The sequence below is a fragment of the Primulina huaijiensis genome, chromosome 5 (genome assembly GCF_012295235.1).
Source record: "Primulina huaijiensis isolate GDHJ02 chromosome 5, ASM1229523v2, whole genome shotgun sequence".
Classification (NCBI taxonomy): Eukaryota; Viridiplantae; Streptophyta; class Magnoliopsida; order Lamiales; family Gesneriaceae; genus Primulina; species Primulina huaijiensis.
This window is the reverse complement of record NC_133310.1, coordinates 3,885,162-3,908,352: the sequence shown is the minus strand read 5'-3', so window position 1 is coordinate 3,908,352 and position 23,191 is coordinate 3,885,162. Positions and strand designations below refer to the sequence as shown.

At 31.7% G+C, this 23,191-nt stretch overlaps 2 protein-coding genes and 1 long non-coding RNA gene across 6 annotated transcripts; all 3 read left to right on the top strand.

Moving 5' to 3' along the window:
• Positions 1-516: 516 nt before the first annotated feature.
• On the top strand, positions 517-9,209 carry LOC140976429 (uncharacterized). 4 transcript variants are annotated; one of them, XM_073440570.1, is made up of 8 exons: positions 517-604; positions 783-889; positions 2,409-2,482; positions 2,762-2,919; positions 3,355-3,401; positions 4,221-5,906; positions 6,351-6,543; positions 8,594-9,209. In XM_073440570.1, the coding sequence occupies exons 6-8, from the start codon at positions 4,306-4,308 to the stop codon at positions 8,804-8,806; spliced, it is 2,007 nt and encodes a 668-aa protein (XP_073296671.1). In that variant the 5' UTR covers positions 517-604; positions 783-889; positions 2,409-2,482; positions 2,762-2,919; positions 3,355-3,401; positions 4,221-4,305; the 3' UTR covers positions 8,807-9,209. The 4 variants fall into 4 exon arrangements, with proteins under 4 accessions (XP_073296671.1, XP_073296672.1, XP_073296673.1 ...); XM_073440571.1 differs by lacking the exon at positions 783-889; XM_073440572.1 differs by lacking the exon at positions 2,762-2,919.
• On the top strand, positions 6,554-8,312 carry LOC140976431 (uncharacterized). Its single transcript, XR_012175217.1, has 2 exons — positions 6,554-7,634; positions 7,710-8,312. It is a non-coding gene; the product is annotated as an uncharacterized lncRNA (long non-coding RNA).
• Positions 9,210-15,789: 6,580 nt separating the features above from the next.
• Positions 15,790-19,034, top strand: LOC140976428 (transcription factor ICE1-like). The gene is made up of 4 exons (XM_073440569.1): positions 15,790-17,054; positions 18,011-18,247; positions 18,440-18,610; positions 18,690-19,034. The coding sequence occupies exons 1-4, from the start codon at positions 15,957-15,959 to the stop codon at positions 18,771-18,773; spliced, it is 1,590 nt and encodes a 529-aa protein (XP_073296670.1). The 5' UTR covers positions 15,790-15,956; the 3' UTR covers positions 18,774-19,034.
• Positions 19,035-23,191: the final 4,157 nt, after the last annotated feature.

Genomic DNA, 23,191 nt, shown 5'->3' with positions numbered 1-23,191 from the left:
ATACATGTATTTTACTTTAAATATAAATATAAATATATTTATTTTATTGTATGCTTATTAATATATTAAAATATATTTTAGATGTATATATAATTTTATTTATTAAATTATATTAATATATAATTATGATACTATAATATAGATAGAAAAAAAATCATATTTTTAATAGTGCGTTTGACTTTATAATTTATGAATTGATATATATTTATATTAATTAATCATTCTATCATTTTTACATAAATATTATGATAGTTATATATATATATTAAAATAAATATAAAATTAATTTTATATTTTCAATCAATAAAATAATTTTGAAAATTAAAAAAAAGTATATCTAATTGAATTTAATAATAATAAATGGGCTTAAGAACAATTCAGTTTAATGGTATTGTTTGATTATGTATCAGTTGAATCATTTACCAATTTTTTAATATATCAATAGTCCGTGTGTCAAAATGATTTTACTCATAATTTATGTGAAAATATAAAAGATAATAAAATTCGATGTAAATATAATCTGCTTAGACAAAGGCTGAACGATCTTCAGGCGAAGGCGTAGAAGATTTTCAATCCTGCTTTGTTATCCATATAAATAAAATGGGTAGGTTTCATCTCCCAGATTTTAGATTTTTAGTGTTTTGCATTGATGAAATCGTCGTAAGTATTGTAAACAATTACAAATCTTTGCGCTGCCTTCTTTTTTATTTTTTATTTTCCTTGGTTTTGGAATCATGTAATTTTACGATTTCCGGACAATGGTTTTTTGTCACTTCTTGTAGTTTGTGATGGTTCTTAAGTGAAGATTGTGGATGAGATTGATAGATGTTTGGATGTTTAGAAACCCAGTGTGGCAAAGCTCAGAACCTCAATTCACGCATTTAATCATGTAAGATAAGATAAGACTTCGTGATACTTTAGCTAGCTCCGTTTTACTCATATTTCTTCCCGTTGGACAAGAAATAGAAAAGTGAAATGGGTTTCTAATTTGCACATCATTTTTATTTTTGGGAATCCTGTGGTTAATGATTAATGTGTGCTAACGGCTAAGAGCAAGTAAAGTATCGCTTTGTTGTTGATATTATGTATGTTTATGATAACTTTTATGTTTCATACCAGTAAATTTCGTGTTAGAATTATTTTATTCAAAACGAATTGAGATCAGCTAATCAACAATAACTTTAAATTCCCAATGTTGTTGAATCCAAGATAAACTTTGTTGATTCTATATTTAGTCTTTCTTCTATACTTCGAGTCGATTATATATTTGTAGTTTTGTTTCAACAACCTATTAGTTTTGACCTTCAAGTGTTATTATGCTGCCACAAGAAATAAGCCTGAGAGAAGTTAAATGTTCGTTGAATCATAAGCGGGACAATTTTTTTCTCGTGCTCATGAAAGAAATGAGTTCTTTTTGGTTTCTATACATATAAATAATGTTGAGTGAATTTTAAGATCTGAAAGTCCAAGTTATTGAAATTTTGTCTGTCAAATGGGTAAGATTGGAAGAAGCATACTGGTTAAAATTTGTCCTTCAAAAGAAAAAAAGGGTGAGGTTTCCTTACCAGTTGAAGTTGTCATTATATACCTTTTATGTAGTAGGGTCCTTGAAATTAGAAGTCATCGCGCATTTAGTTCAAATGTCAAGTCAATTATCTGATCCTGTATGGGGTACAGCGGTTGTTTTGCATGGTTAATGTCCAATCTGAAAGATTTACTTTTAATTCCTCTTCCCTTAATTTTTTGCTGAAACTTTCTATATTTATGGACGACTTCGAATTTTTTATGCATTTCAACTTGTTGAATTTTAATTTGCTCTTCACTTTTTCGACCATGCTATTAATTTTCTCTTGTACATTCTTAATCAGCAGAAAAATTGACACAAACATGTCTGTGCAATTCTTTCTAGTGAAAGCATTTATAGTTTTAAGCCTCTTCTTTTGCCCATATGACAAATAGGGGTTTGTCATAAAATGCCATTAGGAAAATGCATATGATTGAAACGGTAATACCAGGAATCTGCTTCAATTTTATGCTGCTTTCTAATTTGTATTCATCGAAACATAAAAAAAATTTATGTTACTTGTATTAAAAGGGATCCAGACACAGTTACATCTTTCGGCATGATTCTGAAGGGTAGGATCTTATTTGGAAATATACTATGCCATTTTGTAAGCAAAGTTTTTTAGACAGATTATAAAAGATGCTAATTTTTTTGTTATGTTGTCTGTTATAAATTGACACAATGACATATGCTGAACCATATCGCTGTTTAAGTACTATCTATCGAAATGGCAATAGTTAGAATAAAAATTGTGTGTTACAAGTCGAAGAGTTTGTCTATTAATTATTTATGTCACATCTTCTATGCATTTACTAATTTAGCAAACTTTTTATCCAACTGACAGCATTGGGTTTTGAACTACTGCATAGAGCGTTTGGATTCCAAGTTGGTTGATGTGCCATGTTCATCAACTCAAAGGTAACCTTGCCTAGTTATTTATAGTTTGTTTATTTTCTTTCGATTATAACTTATTTGGATTGAAAAGTAGTGTTTGCTTGATTCATTTAATAAATATTCAACGTACACTATTATTTTATTTGCTTAGTTTCCTTAGTTTGATTCTTTGTGGTGCATTACAAATGCGTTCAAAAGTTTTTGCCATTGTTTTGAAGCTATTATAAATTGTCAATTAATAATTATTTTTAATACTTTTGTAGTTTTTTTCTTTCTTTCTGAATGATTTGTTTATTTTGCTAGCCAAACCAAACCTGACACAGAGGCAACCGTAGCATGAAAATAGAGAATTGCATGTTGCAAAAGGAAGCCTAGCCGGATGATTGGTATTTTGTTTACTTTTCACTAACGACTCACCAATGATCCAAAACATACCAAATGGTAAACGTGCCACATTGGAGGTAATATGAACCCAAGTTAATTTATTATGTCTTCTTGTGATCTCTTAAGATTTTGAAAACTATTTAGGCGAGTTCGAAAACCATTTTCCTTGAGCTTCGTCTTGTAAACCCACTTTACACCAATTGTTTTTTGCCCTTTAGGAAAATCACATAAATTTAAATAAGTTCAGCTTTCTTTAGTCCATTGGCTTCTTCAACCAAACACACCCTTGATTAGAAATCAGAATAGAGACAAGAAAAAAAGACGCACCAATAAAATGGCTTTGTATAAATAAAAAAAATGGAATGTTATAATAAATCATCCAAACAATGTTAATGTGTTTAGCATGATGCCCAAAATCGATTTATGTGTCTTGAACAGTTTTTTGGAAGCCCTAGTTTGTTAATTTATCTTCTCACGGCCTGTCAATATTTAATTGTTTGCCAATTTTTCAGATCCAAGCTGCTTCTAGAAATTCTAGTTTTTGGATTCCGGAGTCCAGGTAATTAAGTTAGTCACCATGACCTTCCTTAATTTTTTTTTTATTTTTTGACAAATAATTTGTGGGTAAAATGTAGCCTTTTCATTTTGCCAATTTTGCTTTGAAGTTTTTTCCCTTCATTTTTGCCTTAATCTTCATCAATCGTGTCCTGTTGAAGAGTAAATTAGAGAAGAGATCGACTTGCACCATCGTCCATTGCTTTGAGAAACTTTGGCATGAATCTGTTTTGTTTAGTGATCAGTTGCGGTTTTATTAATTCAATGGTTCTCCACATGGGATTGGAGAAAAGAGTAAAAGAGTGATTTCGAAGTCTAAGATCAGAATAGTTTTAAATGTTTGTGTTTTACAGTTTAGACTACTGGGGTAGGCATTTTGCTGTTTGATTGATATAGGATTCCCAACTGTAGACCATTTATTCTATTGAAAGTTCAGATCTTGCCGCTGTATTCGTGGAGTCCATTCCAATACATATGTAGTTGCATTGTCGGGATTCAAATTAACTATGCGAGGATGTGTTTTCTGTTTTCCATATTTCCTTCCACTGAAAAGATATGAAAAATTATATTAATATACTTTTATTTACTGTTGATTTTTATTATTATTATTTTCTGCGGGTCACATTTGTAATGGATAATATACTCTTGATTCTTATTTGATTCTTCTCTATAATGGATGGATGCTCATTCATTTAGTATGGCCGTATGGGGTATATGTGAAGCTAATTGCTTTTTCCATGTGAAAATCTACTTCGTTTCTGTAAATACAATGTTGTTTTATTGTTTAATTGGTTGATGTGACAACCTTTCTACGTATTTTCAGGAAGATTACTTCCTTCCATTTTTATCAGTGCTGGTTGTCAATGTTGAGTTAATATCATTGATGAGTGATTGCCAAGTATCTGGATATGAGCCGGTCACCATCATTTTCTGTGAAGTCGGAACTTGTATCAGAAGTTGACGAAAAAGCTTTGCATCAATGGGTAGCTGCCTTTTGTATCATTAGGTTTGATCTCGAGCAGGGGCAGCTCATTGATGAGTGTTATCCACCTGGCTGTCTAACCCAAAATGAGGAGCTTCAAGTTGCTTTTAGTTCATTTCCAGATTCAGCTTCACAGCACCTTAACAGATCAAGTATTCATGATTGTATTTTCTTCTTCCGTATAAGGAGGCATGAAAAACTTCCAGTTTCAAACATTGGTTCATCAAAGACTAATGAAGTAGAATATAACTCACTATTGCGATGGCCATTATATGAAGATACACAAAAGGGTAAAAATCACAATTACTCAAGGTACCTGTATGATTTTGTGTTTAATAGGCAGAGACATGATGAGAGGCTAAAGCGAGGAGGTGAACAAAAATCTGTTGTTATTCTTTCTCACAGTCCATACTCTAGTGTGTTTAGGCCTTTACTACAAATTATGGGCCCTTTGTACTTTGATATCGGAAAGAAAGCATTGACTCATATTGCTAAGTGTGTGTCGACGTGGCCTACTCCTGAACCTGGTAATCTCATGGTGCTTCCTATTGGGAATGCATTACTGAAAGTGAACCTCCCCCCTTCTCACAGTTTGCCCTCAGATAGTGGGATTTTTGAAGACTCTGCGTCCTCACTGGCTCCACTTCTCCCTTCAAACCTATCAGTTCCACAGGGTTTATTTCATGACTCCGATCTTTTCGGAACATTCCGGGGACTCTTGATGCATCTTTGGAAGCTCTGGGAAGTGTTACTCATTGGGGAACCCATTTTAATCATAGCACCGACCCCTCCCCAGTGCTGTGAAGCAGTTGCTGGTCTAGTTAGTTTGGTTGCCCCATTACTTTTCAGTGTTGACTTCAGGCCTTACTTTACTATACACGACCCTGAATTTTCCATTTTGAACTCTCTCCCAGAGGGGGCCATTTTTCCTCCAATGGTTTTAGGTGTCACAAACCTCTTTTTCTTAAAAGCACTGCATAACATGCCTCACATAATTTCAGTTGGAACTCCTATTTCAAATTCTAGTCGTCTGAACATTGATTCAAGGGCTTCATATGGGGGAATTTCTGCTCAAGAAGAACGATTTAACTTCCAACATCTTTCGGTGAGGAAGTTTACTGCTGCAAACTTCTTGAATGCAGTAAAGTTGAAAAGAGATGGTCCTTTGTGTCTAATGACAGAACACAAAGAAGCTGTATGGTCGAATTATGCTTCAGTGACAAAGCCAGATACCTCTATCTTGAATAGACTTGTTGATGCTGGATTATCTCCAAGGGTTGAGGAGTCGATGTCAGTTGTTAACAATGATATATTACGCCGCCATTTTTTGGAGCTGACTACTAACTTTTTGGCCCCTTTTGGTCCATATTTCAGAGCAAATACACCATCTGAAGGTTCATCTCCATATTCTGACCCACCTTCTCTACCGTCTTTCAGTACTGAGGAATTCTTATCAACTTTGTCAGAAAGAGGTCCTGGGAAGTTTCTACTGAAGAGAATGAAGTCAAATTGGCTAGATCTCTACAGGTACTGAATAAGGGATAGACATTCACCACCTGATATGAGAAGGGTTTCTCTTGATAGATAATTCTTCAACTTTTTGTTTAAAGTATCCGTGAAGAGAACATCTCTCCCAACTGGACCTGAAACATTGTTTAATGGTTTTGGAATTACTTCTCTGGTCTTCTTTCCATCAAAATTATTTTTACATCGAAAAGAAATGTTTATCACATGAAGCGTTTCTCCTTATATTACTTCAGTTAGAAATGAATTTTTTTTCATGTTTGGCAATCATGTTCAGTCCACTTCTTTCTGTCCTTGTCATACATATTTAAAATGTCAATATAAACATTACCAAATGGGGCTACAAAATTTATATGGCTTCTAGCGATGCTTTATCCTCAGCAGTAATTGTTTTGTTGATATGTTTTGTGACTTTCTAAAATGGATATTTATTTTACATAAATGCAGGCGTTTCTTAAAAGGACACAACTTTCTGCCATGGTTTCGTAGAAAACGTGCTGTTGCTGAGCAAGAACAGTATAAAATGTGGAGACAAGCTAGAATTAAGAGCAACATAAACCAGTTGATAGCTAAGATGTCTGAATTGGAAATAGTTGATTCCTTCAATGCAATTGAGAGAAACCTCCAAGGAGAAATGCAGGCATGTTTCTTTCTGTAATTTCTTTTAAAAAATTATATTAACTTGGGTATGTGATGATTTGTCGAGGATTTATTTAAATCCTCATGCATATATTTTCCTCAATCCCTTCTCTTGTTTCAAAATATTGTACTGCCTTGTGTCCTTTTGCTTTTCCTTATATGGATTTATTCATTGGAAGAAAGTATTTGAACCAATCTTTATTTTTTCTTTGTTCTTCTCGTCTTCCATTCTTCTTGTTTGATTTTTCACAAAAAGTGGGATGCAGTGGAATGTACTTGATAGGATTCTGGAATCAGGGCACACACATTATGATTATCTGAACTGGAATGATGTGGCAATAGCAGTTGGTTGAGAAATGGTGGAGGAGGTTAATCGATTGAATGGTTCAGATATTTGAAATGCATTTGGAAGTGCCCTACTAGATGAGAAAATAAATGCATAAAAAAAGTAAAATGTGCAAAAATAAATAACACAATTATTGGAGATCAAAGTCAAAATTCTCATGTTCTTTCCGCCTCCTGTTGGGGAGAAATGCGCTAGATGATTCTTGAACCTCATTATACAGTGCAAAGACATCACCATCTATTAATGTCATCTGTATAATATTTGAGCGGTTGACTACTCAATAAATGAAAATTGAAATTCTAAGATAGTTCAAAATCTTTAGGTTAATTAATCTTCTAATTGATGCAACCCATCTACTTGGTTCCCTCTATTTCTTTTTAGCTCTGCTATATTTGGTATGGTGTTAGAACAATGTATATGTATTTTACACCATGTCTGTGTGAACTCTTTTGCAACTTATCTTGATTTATACCAATCGATTGTACCATTAGATTTGTCTTCGTCAGCAAACACCAACTTGTAACCTAGATGTAGGATTTGTACAAATAGGACTGAGGCCCCATGTCCCTTGAGATACATTTCACCATCCATTGCCTCTCCAGTACCGATGAGCCATTTTTTCTTGATAGTAGTTAGAAATAAAACCAATAGAGAAGGAGAAACGAACTCATGGAAACTGATCAGCGAAACAAAATTCAATTAAGGATGAGCAGTGTTGGAGCACTTACCCTTGCGAGTAATGACAGGTATATCCAAATAAGAAGAATGTGGTTCATATTTGAGATATATGTTTGAGGAATCAACATTGGTCAGGATTGCAGGAGGAACACTACGTGTATTCCTTCATTGATGCACTTGAAGTGGGCCAAGATAGAGACATCCTTGGTCGGAGGATCAATAGATTGAGGAAGCAGAACAGAGAGACTGGAAGCATTCATATCACTTTTCAGAGGATTGAAAATATGAAATATGGAGAAGACTCGAAGAAAAGTACATCAATGGATGTAAAGTATTGATAAGAATTGGAATCTTAATAATACCCCTCTGGGGTATGAGAATATCCATAAAATGCACACTTGATAGATCGAGGGGATAGCTTATCAAGACGAGGTCGAAGATCTTGAACAAAGTACACATCTTCATAAACTCTAGATATCGAGGAAAAATTATCCATATTAGGATACAGACATGAAAAGGGATATATCCATGAAGAGATGGGCTGTTTATGCAATTTTACCGTGGTGTCAGTAAAGGATTTGGTGAAAATCAATCAAGTAGTAGTAGAGAACCAAAAAGAAACATCAAAGGAAGGGGGGAGGAAAGAAAATTTGTTGCTGTTCGCGGTTGAACAGTTCCGATTGTACAGTTCACGTGAACAGTTGTTAACGAATTTACTATTCACGTGAACCAATGCACAATTGTTTTTTTTTTAAAAAAAAAAATTGTGGGGTGTATAATTTTGGAACAATGTAAAAGAAAACCTCGGAAAGAAGTGAATTAATATAATTGAAACGTATAGGTTATCACCTATATTAGGAGAGATATAGGATTAATAGGTGTACAGAGGTGTTTACCCATAACCAACAACACATTAAAATTATTCTTCAACATATTGTACTTATCATTGCTGGTGGCTGTTGTCATTTTTATATATCAGATATCCATATGTGTATTTCCCAGTTAATTTCATTATCTCACATTGCAGTACGGAAAAGCAAATAAAGATACTGAAGATGTCTGCAAGAAATTGAAGAAAGATCTCCAAATTGTATTTAAAGTTCTTCCACAGGACTTGCAGCAACTTCTTACAATGAACCCCAGCAGAGCGACTCTTTTACGAGAAAGCCTTGACTGCTCAGATCTTCCTGGGCATCCTGTTCCGACTGGTGGCGATGTATCTTCTGCTGAATCTCAATGACACGCAGATATATTCGCAAATACTTATGTATCAGCTATGTATGTACGCGACCGTGGTCATGCATTAAGCAGGACATGGAAGAAGTTGTAGTCTACCTCACACTCTTGGTATTGCGGGAACTCTTCATGCCCCTTTAGGTCAGTTTTTATCTCGAACTGCTACCGAAGATTTTCTCGGAGCATCATATTTAATTTAGTCAGTCAAGAACGAAATGAATGGATTATACAAATTTAGGAGCTCGTGTAGTACCGCAGGTGGCGATGAAAGAAGGAACATTTAGTCAGTCGAGAAGTTTTTGTTGTACCTTTTTAGTCCAAAGAATGTAATTTGTTATTTGAGAGAGAGAAAAAAGTAGTGACTTGCCCATGCCTTTTAAAATAAGTGCTAATGACTTGGTGGATTACCAGTAAATTCACATAGTTGATTTGATACACATTGTGCATAAAAATTTATAGTAGGTCTCTTGTGAGACGGTCTCACGAATCTTTATCTGTGAGGTGGGTCAACCCTATCGATATTCACAATAAAAAAGTAATACTCTTAGTGTAAAAAGTAATACTTTTTCATAGATGACCCAAATAAGAGATTCGTCTCACAAAATACGACCCGTGAAACTGTCTCACACAAGTTTTTGTCAAAAATTTAAGCTTATACTAATAAAACGAACAACATGTTTAAGACCTCAATCTCGTGTAGGATCTCTCAATGTTTCGTGGTTGATAATTGTTCTAAAATCTCACCTCATAAGTCGTTATGAACCTAGTTAGTTTTTAACATCCACAATTTGTGCACGTTTAACGTGTGAGTAGTTTTTTCTTTTCAATTTACACATCCAAACAAGAAACATACTAAATTTTTTCATAACCAAATGCCAATTTTGTACACTTACTTTATTTATTAGTATTGATTGAACCAACCCGAAACGGGCTCGTTCCATATTGATTTTAAACAGAACTATATATTATGTTTCTTTTTACCGGATTTATCCGCGCAAACTCAAACACACGAGCTTAAAAATCCATCTTCATGTGGATAACAAGTGCTTTCGAAGGAAATTGGGGAGTTGGAAGTTTGGAACACAAAAATAAGATCAAAATCAACTCATGGCATTATTGGCTGGTATTTCAGAAATAACCATGTCTACAAATTTAGTATTCAACTTTAGAACCAACTTCATGAACAAACTTGCTCCAAATGTTTGAATGTGTCCCCACCAGATGCAATGGACGAGACATGGCTTTCGCCTCAATCATAATATAATGTTCATGCAAATCTAAAGCATGCTTCTAAAGAGACTGTAAAGTAGAATAACTAACGGCAACCTCGTGTATCCATGGAGGGTGGCTTTGGCGTAAGGAAGATTCCGGAGGGGGGGGGAGGAGTAAGTGCATGGCGTTGTTGGACAGAAGAGCGAAATCTACAAAGCAAGCGGTTGAGAGGACATTTCTGGAGGATCACCGCCGCTGGCCGCTGCCATTCAGAACTATTATAACTTTGCCATCTGAATCAACATCGACTATGAGTCCCCGAGTCGCCTTCTTTAATTTCACAGGTCTGAAGTATTGTTTCAGCTCCTCCGTCACCAAGCTCTTGATCCGATTGTAACTACTATCCTTCTCATCATAATCTAGATCGAAACCAATGCGACGTCCACCTTTCTCAATTACACTGCTTCCGACGTTTGATGTCATGATTAAGAGCGTGTTCTTGAAGTCTACTGTTCTACCTTTGCTGTCGGTCAACCTCCCATCCTCGAGAATTTGAAAGCATCACGTTGAAGACATCGGGGTGAACCTTTTCGATTTCGTTAAAGAGCACAACTGTGTAAGGACAGAGCCTTTGCTAACTCTGATTTCTCTAAATATACGTTTTTTTGTTTGTTTTTTCTTGACTATCAATACCTTCTATTATATCCTTAAAAAATAAAAAAATACCTTCTATTATTAATGGTTTCTAAATAAATTGAAAAAAAAAATTACCTATAATTTTTTAAATTTAAAAATTTAACTATCAATTTATAGAATGAAATTTAAATTTATCTTCTATTTTTGAAATAAAATTTAAATCTAATTTTTTTAAATATATATATCTGTAATGCAATTTAAAATAATAAATATATATTTTTTGTTTGTTTTTCCCATTTATTAGTGGATTTAATAAAAGTTAAAACAAATAAAATAGTAATAAAATTTACACTCTATTTTTAAAAAATGAATTATATCCTTATTTTAAAAATAATTNNNNATATATAAGCGATATCAATATTTTTAATCAATTAATGTTAATGAAATTTCAAATAAATCGAAGGAAAATGAAATTTACATTGTTGTTTAGTTGTCCAATTTTTGAGTAGGTCTTTTGTGAGCAGGTCTCATGGAAATATATACCTGAGATAACTTGACTTGGTCCATTTTCGGAGTGAAAAACAATGTTTTTTCATGATTCGAGTCGGATAGGAGAAATGTTTCACGAAATTGACCAATAAAACATCTTCACATGAGTTTTGTGCCAAAATTTTTTTTTTTAACTTGAGTAAATTAACATACATGAATAACGTAAATTGTGTGAATTTAAATGTACGTCCTTATTTTCATTAAATAGTATTAATAAATACATTTTTTTTCAGGTATTAATGAATTTTACAATAATTGAAGAAAAATAAAAAGTTATTTTGGAATAAAATTTACACTCCATTTTTTTTTAAAATAACTATTTCTTTAATGGAATTATAAGAGACACAATGTCAACATCTCAACGTACAAGAACTTGCTAGGAGTTCATCAATTCCAGTACTACTCTCACTCACTCACGTTTAACCCAACAAAACTGAATAACAATGAAATATTAATATTTTAGTTCAAACGTTTCTTGATCTTCATGTCAAATGTTATATTTATTATCCAAGACGATATTCTAATTTCTTATAATTGTGACCTACTCTGCAAAGCCTTATACAAAGCTAATGGTGAAATAATGAGGATTGCACTGACGTGAGTGTCAGTAGGCCAAAACGTAAAATCCTATGCATGACAAACCCAAATAATTGTTTGGTACCATGAGAGAACACTTCAAAAGAATGAAAATGAGTTTAAATTGTTTTTATGTGTAATAATTACTCTTATATACATCAAAGTTATAGAAAACGAGTAATACGAATGAATTCAAATCTTTTTTTATGTGAAACAAATTACTCTTATATCTACAATTATTTAAAATGATTTATAAGATTTTAAAATTTTTCTTCTTTTTTTTAAAATATTTTTTTGACTTTTAAAAACTATATGAAAGTCTATTTTGAATATCACTAGACTTCTATAGACTATTTAAAAGTCTTGATTTAAATTTCTTATATATATATTAAATACACCTCCCTAAAGTTCAATCGAATATCACATAAAAAAAACGTCAAAAGTCATTATAAGATATTAAATTTCTTACATTGAATACACTAATCCCACTTTAAAAAAAAAAGATAGAAGGATTGGTTGTGAGATAAATTACGAAGATTTCAGCTTCCGATGGGCCGACGATGGACGGCAGATTGCTATTTATGTTGCCCATTTTACCCCTGTGTTTTGTCCATTTGCATTGGCTGCTATTCAAAGATTGGGCAACTAAGAGAAATTCGCACATCACATTTGAAAATATAACTACTATATTATACATCTCTGACACGATTTGATTAATCTATTTCTTGAAATTTTTGATGTCGAAACTGGTCGAAAAGCTCGAATTGTTCGGTAAGAGTTCAAGTTTCAAGCCTCCTCGCATCGGTAGATATTTATTGTCGAGGTACAAACATTATTCGTGTAAGCTAATCTAAGCAAAAACTTGTGTGAGACGGTCTCACGGGTCGTATTTGTAAGACAGATATCTTATTTGGGTCATCCATGAAAAAATATTACTTTTTATGCTAAGATTATTACATTTTATTGTGAATATCGATATGGTTGACTCGTCTCACAGATAAAGATTCGTGAGACCGTCTTTCAAGAGACCTCCTCAATAATCTATAGTCTAGGACTGGATAGTTGTAAATATTTTTTGGATATATTTTGGGGATCGTTGTCGTTAATTAAAATTATTGAAATTATTGTTGCTTCTAAGTTTGGGCTTTAAACTCTGTTACAACAGTCGTAGTATTCTTGAATTTGATCGACCCACTATGTGATTTTGGGCAAGACTAAATATGGGCTGGTCCTTATTCTCACAACATAGGGCTTCGGCCCAATCTCCCAATTTACATCTAATCCTATCTTCTTGTTAAACCCAATCCTTAATTGCTACTTTCGATTAATAATATATTAATTAATTATGAGTTCTTTCACATAAATGATTTTATCTTCCAATAATTTTATGTTAAGATTTTTATTTAAAAAGTAGGGTTGAATAATAATACCTGGAACTTTGTATTTAAAATTGTGACAAGGCTAATAGGTGAATAGTTTATCTCTTTTCCCTTTTTTATGATTCTTATTTTGTTTAATTTAGTTTAGTTTAGTTTACCCCAATAAAAAATACGTAAAAACTCGTCTTCAATTTTGTTAGACGAATATCCAATCCGATCTAATCCCTGAAAAAGTATCCATTTTTTGTATGTCAAATGTAATACTTTTCATTGTAAATATAGACCGTATCAATCTGTCTCAGTACTAATATATATCAATGAGACCGTCTCATAAAAACTAAAATTTATTTGTTTTTCACTATTATTCATATTTAATTTAGTTTATTCTAATATAAAGCTTGGTTTTTCACCCTATATCTCTATAGGCGATTAGACATTTTGAGTATTCAGTGGGCGATGCTATATCAATTTTTATATATAAAAAAATGTCTTCACTTAATTTAAGAGTGCAGTATCAAAATTGTGGGACTTTAAATTTCATGATTTTGAATTGCATTTTCATTATTTACACAACTTAAACAAAATAAACTCAAATTGATCAAAATATAACCTTATGTAATTTCAAATTAACTAGGTGAATATTATGAAATAAGATAGCGACTACTCTGTCAGTTGTTCACGTTGATACCGTGTTGAATCACGAGTTTCCCAATCAACCAAACTTTTCGATGTATAATTTCTTTTATATGACAAATCACGTTTTAACTAAAATAGACACAAATAGAAAGTTACAGGACCGACAAATTTAAAAGCGATAAAATACATGAAACATTTGTTGTTAACTATGTAAAAATGTTTTCAAAAATATATATCAACAATATTCTTGCCATTCATTTAGCTCATATTAAAGAAGAACTGATTTTTCTTATAAATGTGCAGTCTAAAATAATCCTTGGGATAAGATGTTGAATAAAAGAGTTTTTATGCATTTTTTTTAAAATACTCAAGCAACAAGCTAGTTAAAATTTATTAGGGAAACTTCTCAAAAATGGCAAATTCAATAAAACTAGAGCAGTCACTTTCTAAGAGCAGATTTATGACTAATATTTTGAGTGTATGTATGCTATGAGTCGGTATCACAAATCTATATCCATGAGACGAGTTGACTTTATTCATATTTTTAGCAAAAAATAATACTTTTGACATAAAATTAATATTTTTTAATGAGTTATGTCCGATATTCGTCTCACAAAATAAATTTTGAATCCTATTCTGTCCTATTTTAGTAGAAAATCATTAAAAAAATTTAGTAAAATGTTGAACAAGTAACTAAATCCACTCACATTTTTGTGTTCCTTTTTCCTTTTATTTTTATGACATGGCCATTCACATTTATACTCAATTCAAGCAATTTTTTCTGGTTCTTTAAAGCCCCAAAAATCTAAGCTTTAGAGAATTGTAATAATTAGCTTACATACTTACAAAAAGCAAAACCAGAAATCATATGCACTTTGCTGGCTTAACAACCTACGTCACAATTTGCCCATAAAAAGCAATAAACTTTGCACAAACCTCCAAATATATACACGTATATATGTATTATTAATCAGTAGTATTTTATATAATATATATTATTTTTGGTGTTAAATATAATTTATGTAAAAAATCTAGAGATTAGATTAAGATATTTTATATTTTGAAGATAATACTTAAAAATTATAGTATTTATTACAATTTTTTTTTATATTTTAGATAAGGAGTTTCGTGATTATTTTATAGACACACCATAACGCACATATACATGCTCATATATGCGTACACTTTTTTGTTTATACGTAAGACCGATCCCGACCTACAGGCTACCATTTTTTTTAAAATTAGGAATGCGTTTTTTACCATCGAGTCTTGAACCTGATATTTCATCTTAAACATTAGATTTTAACACAAAACGGGTTATAATTTATCGTCATAAACATCTTGTTTCTCTTGCATAGTAAGAGAGCCACCCATGGATGATAAAATTTTACTCATCTATCAGGTTATCTAACCATCAATTTTGTTTTAGTGCAAATTTCACATGAACACAATAATTTTTGCATATAAAACTAAACTTAAACCCATTTATTTTAAATTTTATTCTTAAATTATTGTTTTCAGCTGTTCCTATCATTTTATTTACAATTATTATTAATTATATCAAACACACACATATTATACATTATATCAAACACACACATATATTATTAATTATATCAAATATTGACTATGTATATTTATGTGACCACAGATGAAGTGACATTCACATATTGGATGTAAAATTTTTGTATGTTTCGTCACATTCAATAGATAAGTACCACTTCATCGATGATCATATAAATGGTAAAAACTTGTGTGAGACGGTCTCACAGGTCGTATTTTGTGAGACAGATATCTTATTTGGGTCATCTATGAAAAAATATTATTTTTTATGATAAGATTATTATTTTTTATTATGAATATCAGTAGGATTGACCGGTCTCAGATAAAGATTCGTGAAATCGTCTCATAATAGACCTAGTCCATATAAATATATACAGAATATTCCTTAGCCACTGTTATTTATCACATATTTAGCGATAAAAAAAATTTAAAAATGGCCCTGTTTTTCTGATAAAGCCAATCCCCTTTTCCTTCCCCTCCCACCATTCCCTTTTCTTTAACGTTCCATTTTCTCACCCTTTCGCTATAATTTCCTCTCCCCTAATCTCTGTGTTTTCCACTCCACTGGCAGATTTCTCTTACACAAACAACACAAAACAAACTATGTTGTCTAGAGCTTCATGGGCTCAAAACAACAACAATGGCGGACTGGAAAATAAGCCGGAAATGGAAATGGGTGCACTTTCTACATTCAAATCCATGCTTGAGGCTGAGAATGATGACTGGTACGCCACGAACGCCTCCGCAGGCGGTGTCAACCACCATGCGACCATGCATGACATCTCGTTTCCAGTGGGTTTCCTCGAAGCTGCTGATAACAATCAGCTACTTTTGAATGCAGTTGATTCTTCTGCGTCATGTTCGCCAACTTCAGCTGCTGTTTTCAACCATCTTGACCCGTCCCATAACCCCTTAAACCACTATATGCATCCGAAATCTTTGATACCAAACAACCATGTAGAGGGGAACTTCGATTTAGGTTGTGAGGGTGTGTATCTTGAAAATGCTTTGAATCGAAGCTGCGGAATTATGGGAGGCGGGTTCGGTAATTTGGGGGCTCACTCTCAAATGGGCACTTTCAATTTGAGCTCTAATGTTCAATTTGCAGCTAATAATTTACTTCATTTGCCGCAAGGTAGTAGTGGGATTGGATTTGGATTTGGGGAAGATCCAATGCAGGGGAATGCTTTGTTATTTAACAGGCCCAATGTTCTTAAGCCCCTCGATAATTTTGCCTCAACTGGAGCACAGCCAACACTCTTTCAAAAGAGGGCTGCCCTTAGGAAGAATCTTGGCAGTGACAATGGCAGCCATTTAGGTTCTTTGAACTTAGGTGGTAGTACGAATCAATTTCGAACTAGTGCTATTAATGTGGAAGAATATGATAAGAAGTGGGATTTTAGTGAAAAGAAAAGGAAAAGTAGCAGTGGGGATGATGTTGAGGACGTTAGCATTGGTGGTTCTAATTTGAACTATGATTCAGATGATCAATTGTGGGAGAATACACCTACGGATAAGCTTGAAGATGGTACCAAAAATGGCGGAAATAGCTCGCATGCGAATAGCACAGTCACTGGTGGGGATCAAAAGGGCAAGAAAAAAGGAATGCCTGCAAAGAATTTGATGGCCGAAAGGCGCCGTCGGAAGAAGCTTAACGATAGGCTGTACATGTTGAGGTCTGTTGTGCCAAAGATCAGCAAGGTATGAGAATTCTTCCCAACAAATTTCTCGTGAATTAGACCATAGTTTTAGTCATGTTTTAGTTCTTGACATCATTTCTTTCCCATGTTTCTTGATTTTGTTTCTTGTTTGTGTTTCATTTTCTCTTAATTTAGTATCTTGCAGTTGTTTGATCATTAATGAGGTTCAGTAGCCAATTTTAATTGGCACTTCCTTACTTGAGAGGCATGCATATTAAAGTTGTATGATAGCATTTAATTCACTCACATGGAATCTATGAGCTCATTTCAAATTGCATCTTTCAATTTGGACCACAGATAGTAAACGAAATGTCATTGTTTGAGTGCTACAAAATGAAAGAGTTAACGATTAGTATTTATTTCTTGACTGACATATTGATTAAGATATTTACTTTGAACCAAATTTTGTTATACATCTTCCTCTATATTTTTTGAACTTTTTTCTTACCAACCAGCATGAGGTCCCGTCTCCATTATATTATTTCTCCCTATCCTTTCCGTTCTACGTATTCAAAATTCTCTTATTCCGATGCTCGTGCTTTCATTAAGATTAAGAAGAAAGAATCCTTAAAAACACTATTGTATTCTCCTATGCATTGGAGGAGTGATATTAATGTTGTACCACTAACCGTTGATTACTTTACTGGTAAATTTTTTTCACTGATTTTTAACCAACCAAACGGCAGACCTGTTGGTTTTTCGAAACATAAGTCTTGGGTTGAGTCGCGACAAATATGCGATTGGCCTTTTCTAACGAACGAGTACTTGAGACGAAAACAAAGACAGTTGAACGGAGGTTTATACATACCATTGTTTCTAATTACATTCTTTGAGAAACTTCTTGATTAAAATACATGGACGTTTTTACAGCTTGAGATAACATAATATCTTGATAACATAAAATTCCGTTCACCGGTTTAACTACTTTGACATACTTTCGATACTCTTGGTTGGTAGATGGACAGGGCTTCGATACTTGGGGATGCAATTGAATACTTAAAGGAACTTTTGCAAAAGATAAATGATCTTCACAATGAGCTTGAGTCCATCCCTGGTAGCTCTTCAATGACTCCGTCCACTAGCTGCTACCCTTTGACGCCTACGACTCCCGGCCTTCCCACCCATATCAAGGAGGAACTTTGCCCTAGTGTATTTGCTAGTCCACTTTCCAGCCCAACGGGACAACCTGCAAGGGTACGTATGAATAGTATGCTTTTTTACTTTGAATCAAAAGGGTTTCGATTTTTGCCTTTTCCTAGCTCTTTGGGTGATTTAAATTTGATTCACGGAGTGTTCAGAAATCAGAAAAAAAGTTGCTCTATGCATACATGAGAAAATTTAATTATGAAGCATTAGCATACTGACACAATTTTAAAATTACGACAGGTTGAGGTTAGGTTAAGAGAAGGGAGAGCGGTGAACATCCATATGTTCTGTGGCCGCAGACCAGGCCTTCTTCTCTCGACTATGAGGGCCATGGACAACCTTGGGCTAGACATTCAGCAAGCTGTTATTAGCTGCTTCAATGGGTTTGCATTGGATGTTTTTCGAGCTGAGGTAGCCGCCATATTTTCCTTAAAGGGTTTAGCTTATTTTGATTGTCACTTATTCGATTTCGTTGTCGTAAATTTGTTAGCAATGCAAAGAAGGCCAAGACCTGCATCCGGATCAAATCAAGGCCGTACTTTTGGAGTCGTCTGGCTTTCATGGGATGGTGTGAGCCTGTTCGATGTCTTGAAGTTCAAGAAGTGGTTCGGATTTTGAGCCACGTTCCCTTTTTCGAGTGACGATGATTCACAGAACCAAGATCTACCTGAATCAGCCAGTTTCATGTCTATCGCGTTCCATAATTTCATTTAAGTTGATCCATTGTTTAGTTTATTTCTCTTCTTCTTCTTCTGTTTTTCCTTTTTTCTTGTTTTTGTTAATGTAGTCCGAAGAAATGTGGTGAATCACTAGAACTTCTATGATTTTCGTTCCAGTTTGAAAATCTTTTTTGTTTATCTTTCGCTTTTGGGGGGGTTTACTATTTCATACAGCATATATAGTTGCAATTCTATGTCCTTGTTTTAAAATTCCTGTTAACCTATACATGGAAAGAATTTGATAACAGTTTGAAGTAGTAAATCAATCAGCAGTTACTGCAAATTGGTAAAAAAAAAATTGTATTATAATTGGTATCAGAATAGAAGTCATAGATATACATACGTGACAACAATGAATTATAAATTTATGTAATTATTAAAAGAAGAATTGTTGGTCAACTAACAATCATTTATATTGGAGCTGACAGTTTAATATAATATTTATGTAAGATACAACTTGAAATTCTTGATTCAAGTATTGTCTATACTATTTCATCAAGATTGAGACACGTAGAGTAATAACTTTAGTGTCATGGTCTGTTTTAATATTTATTTATATTAATAAAATGTTAAAATTTGAATGCAAGTTATATGTACTTCAGCAGATTGAGTCATTGTTTCTTTGAGTTTAGGTTATATGTTCAATTCTTATTGAGATCATTTTTTTATTTTTCAATTTATTTTTTAATTCATATATCAAAATTGCAGTGTAGTCCCTCACTATTTCTTATAATTATGTTTTGATCATCATTTAAACATAAATCAAATGAATTATAAAAAATAGTATACAAGCACGCAACGCGTATGTCGGTGTACTAGTAACTAATAATTTTTGTAGAATGACAAATATTTAGTTTAAAAATAAGGCCATGTATTAAACATTTCTAACCATTTGGATCGACTAATATTTTGTTGGAGGAGGATAAATACGTAGTAGTAATTAACAAAATCTATTACATAGATGTGGAATTTAGTTTTCAGCTACTTGTTTCTTTCATTTATGTGAAACAAAACATATCTAGAGTGAATTAAAAATTGTGCTTCATAAGTAATAAATTTTTTTGGTATTTTATTTTTTTTAATTAATTTATAGGATTTTCCATTTGTCATGAAATAAACTCCTACAATAATTTTTAAATAAAATAATACAAAATAGTATAGCATTTAAATTAACTCCTATGATAATAAACACCTACTTTTATTTCATTCGCAATGAAAAAATATTTAAGTATATCAAGTAAAATATATATTTTTGTAATAATCGATGAAATCATGGGTGAAGTTATGAAACTCAAATAGCTTTTGAGATGGGTTAGAACAATTAATTTATTTTTATTTACTAGTAAAAAAGCACATGCGTTGCATGTGAGTAACAAACTTAAATACACTATGAATATTGATCTTAAATTTGCAAATAAATGTAGACAAATAATTTTTCACTAATTATTCAATAATAAATATTTTTTAACAGCTAATCTATCATTTTAAACAAGCATGATTTAGTTTCTTTAATATTTTCTTGTATGATTTTCGAATCTTTCATCATCTTTTTTCATCTTTTTATTTTATTTTTTATGCTCTTTTCTTCGATTAAATTCATCTATCATATCATCATATCTAATTTACATGTTTCTTTTTCGTCGTCGTATTTGATTTTGATTAATCTCTTTGATGTTTGCGTGTTTTTTTCTTATGATCTTCTTATTTTGTCTATTTAAGTCATTCACTCTTCGGGTCAAACTCCATTTTATTTTTCTTGTTTTTTGAAGTCTTACTCGATTTCTCCACATATTATATATATTATTTATTTTGCATTAGGAACATAATTAAGTGTATGAATTAATTGTTAATGAGAAATAATGTACGCGTGAATTTTGGAGTATAATGAATAAAAAAACTAGAAAAAAATGGACTGATTAAAATAGATGTGATATATATATTAATTTTAAAATTATTGATATAATTACTTGATATAAAAATTAGGAGAAAATACATGAAATTACAAGAGCATATAATATATTAGAAAAAAACTCTCTCGAGGTAAGAGATGTAGATAGAATAATGCTAATACAATCATAAATTGTATTATATTTAGAACAAAACAGAAAATTGGATAACAAAATATATAATAATAAGAAATTTAATTTTAAAAACATTATTTTGTAAAATATTATCTTAACACATAATGAAGCATAAATGAAATCTTATTGAGCTACTATTTTTTTTATTATCACTTAAATCAATTTATTGAAATTTGTCAACATTTAGCATGTCTTATCATCTACATAAAAATATCAAGAGTTTCATAATTTTTTTTGATATTAACTAATAAAATTAATTTAAATACATAAAAATTCTTAAGTTCTTAAAAAAATTATTTTATAATAATCTAATATACTTGTAATAATCTAAGAAAGTTGAAAACATATAATAGAGTTGAAGAGTTCACAAAATTTTATAGTTATATCTGAAATATTAAACATTTATTAGAAATTTTTAACTTTTAGTCTTTCTTACCATCTATATAAAAATATCAAGAGTTTCATAAATTTATAGATATTAATTAATAAAAATAATTTAAATTAAATATATAAAAATTATAAATTAATAAAAATTAATATAATGTGTTTAAAATAGTCTGAAAAAACTGAAAAATATTGTTGAAGAGCTCACAAATTTATTAGTTGTATTTTAAAAATTAAAGCAACTTACATCCATATACGGCACCAGGTTTTCTACTCGCACAATAAGAGGTACAAGTAGCAAAAGCACAATTAAAAAATAATTCATTGAAAACATAATCCGAGGGAATTATTGCAAAATCGCAATCATGAAATAATTCAATTAATATTTTACGTTAAAAAAATATTTTTACCAATAATCTTTAACATATTTCAATATCTACATCATGTATGTTGCTTTTTAGTTCATATTTAAAAAACAATTTATTATAAAAGTGATATATTTATATGTAAAAGAAAAGAAAAGATAGAAACATTAAATATTCATTAGAAATTACGAAGAAATTCACTCATTTTAGTAGCAATAAATAAAAACCATTGATAAATTGATGAATTCAATATATATTAATGTCTAAAGTAACTTAAGATATACAATGAATTACAAAAAAACCCATTAAAAAATATTGATTTAATTTACTTGCTTAAATGAATAAAAGTATATGAAAATTCATAATTAGAAATCATATATTTATATGCACGTTAGATTTTGTATTTTTTTTCATATATAATGTGTCTGACTATCGATTGCAAATAAAATATCATTAAAATACGTTTTTGACTACTTATTTGCTGCAAATCAAATTCCACCAGTAACTTTGTAACAATTTTAATAACTAATGGTACGATTCTTATAAAAAATACTCTCAAGTATAATACTCATCAAAATCAAAGTGTTCTCATAAATATAAAATCTGGAGCTGATTTTGTTCTCATTTACAAGCCCATTGATTTTTAAGTTACGGTTCATCAAAGAGAACATCTAGGAAAACACTGAAATTGACTATAGAAAGCTATGTTGGAGATTTAATAAAATAAATTTATAAATCATGTGATTAAATCCATATATCACAACAAGCCAGGAACTCATATCGAATTATCAGAAAATATGAATAATAGTAAACACGTACCATAATCCATTGATTGATCTAGTGTCAGAGTTATGGATCTTCCAATGCAATAGAGAATCGACCACCTTATTCTTGCCTTTGATGGGAGAAGGAGAGAGATCTAGAATACGTGTGCCGTATGTATTCTGTGTTATATTCTCTGTGCCTTGGGGACCATAACCTTATATAACCTTAGCAGTCTTCAACCCATCATAGAAGACCTAATTGGGCTGGGTTTCTACACATAAGGTGGACCATATCAATTTATTTAATACTTTGGAAACCCATAAATAATTAGATCACTTTATTGAGTCTTTATTAGATAACTTGTCCATGTACAATTAATTAAATTATGTGAGCCCACAAAATAATTCCAACAATCTCCCACTTGGGCCACATAAGTTATCCGGATATTGTACATGCAAAAACTGGATTGAGCTCTTGCTATCTAAACCAAAATATTCCTTAATAATCTGGTCTATCAATTATATCAATTTTGAACCAAAGCAGTCATCGCTACATTTAAAATCACTAGACCCATCAGTGATCACAATATTAGCATAATCAATAACATAGATCAAGTATGAATGTGTAGTATGGAAATACATAAATGTGATCCCAGAATAAAACCTGCATTTCCAACTG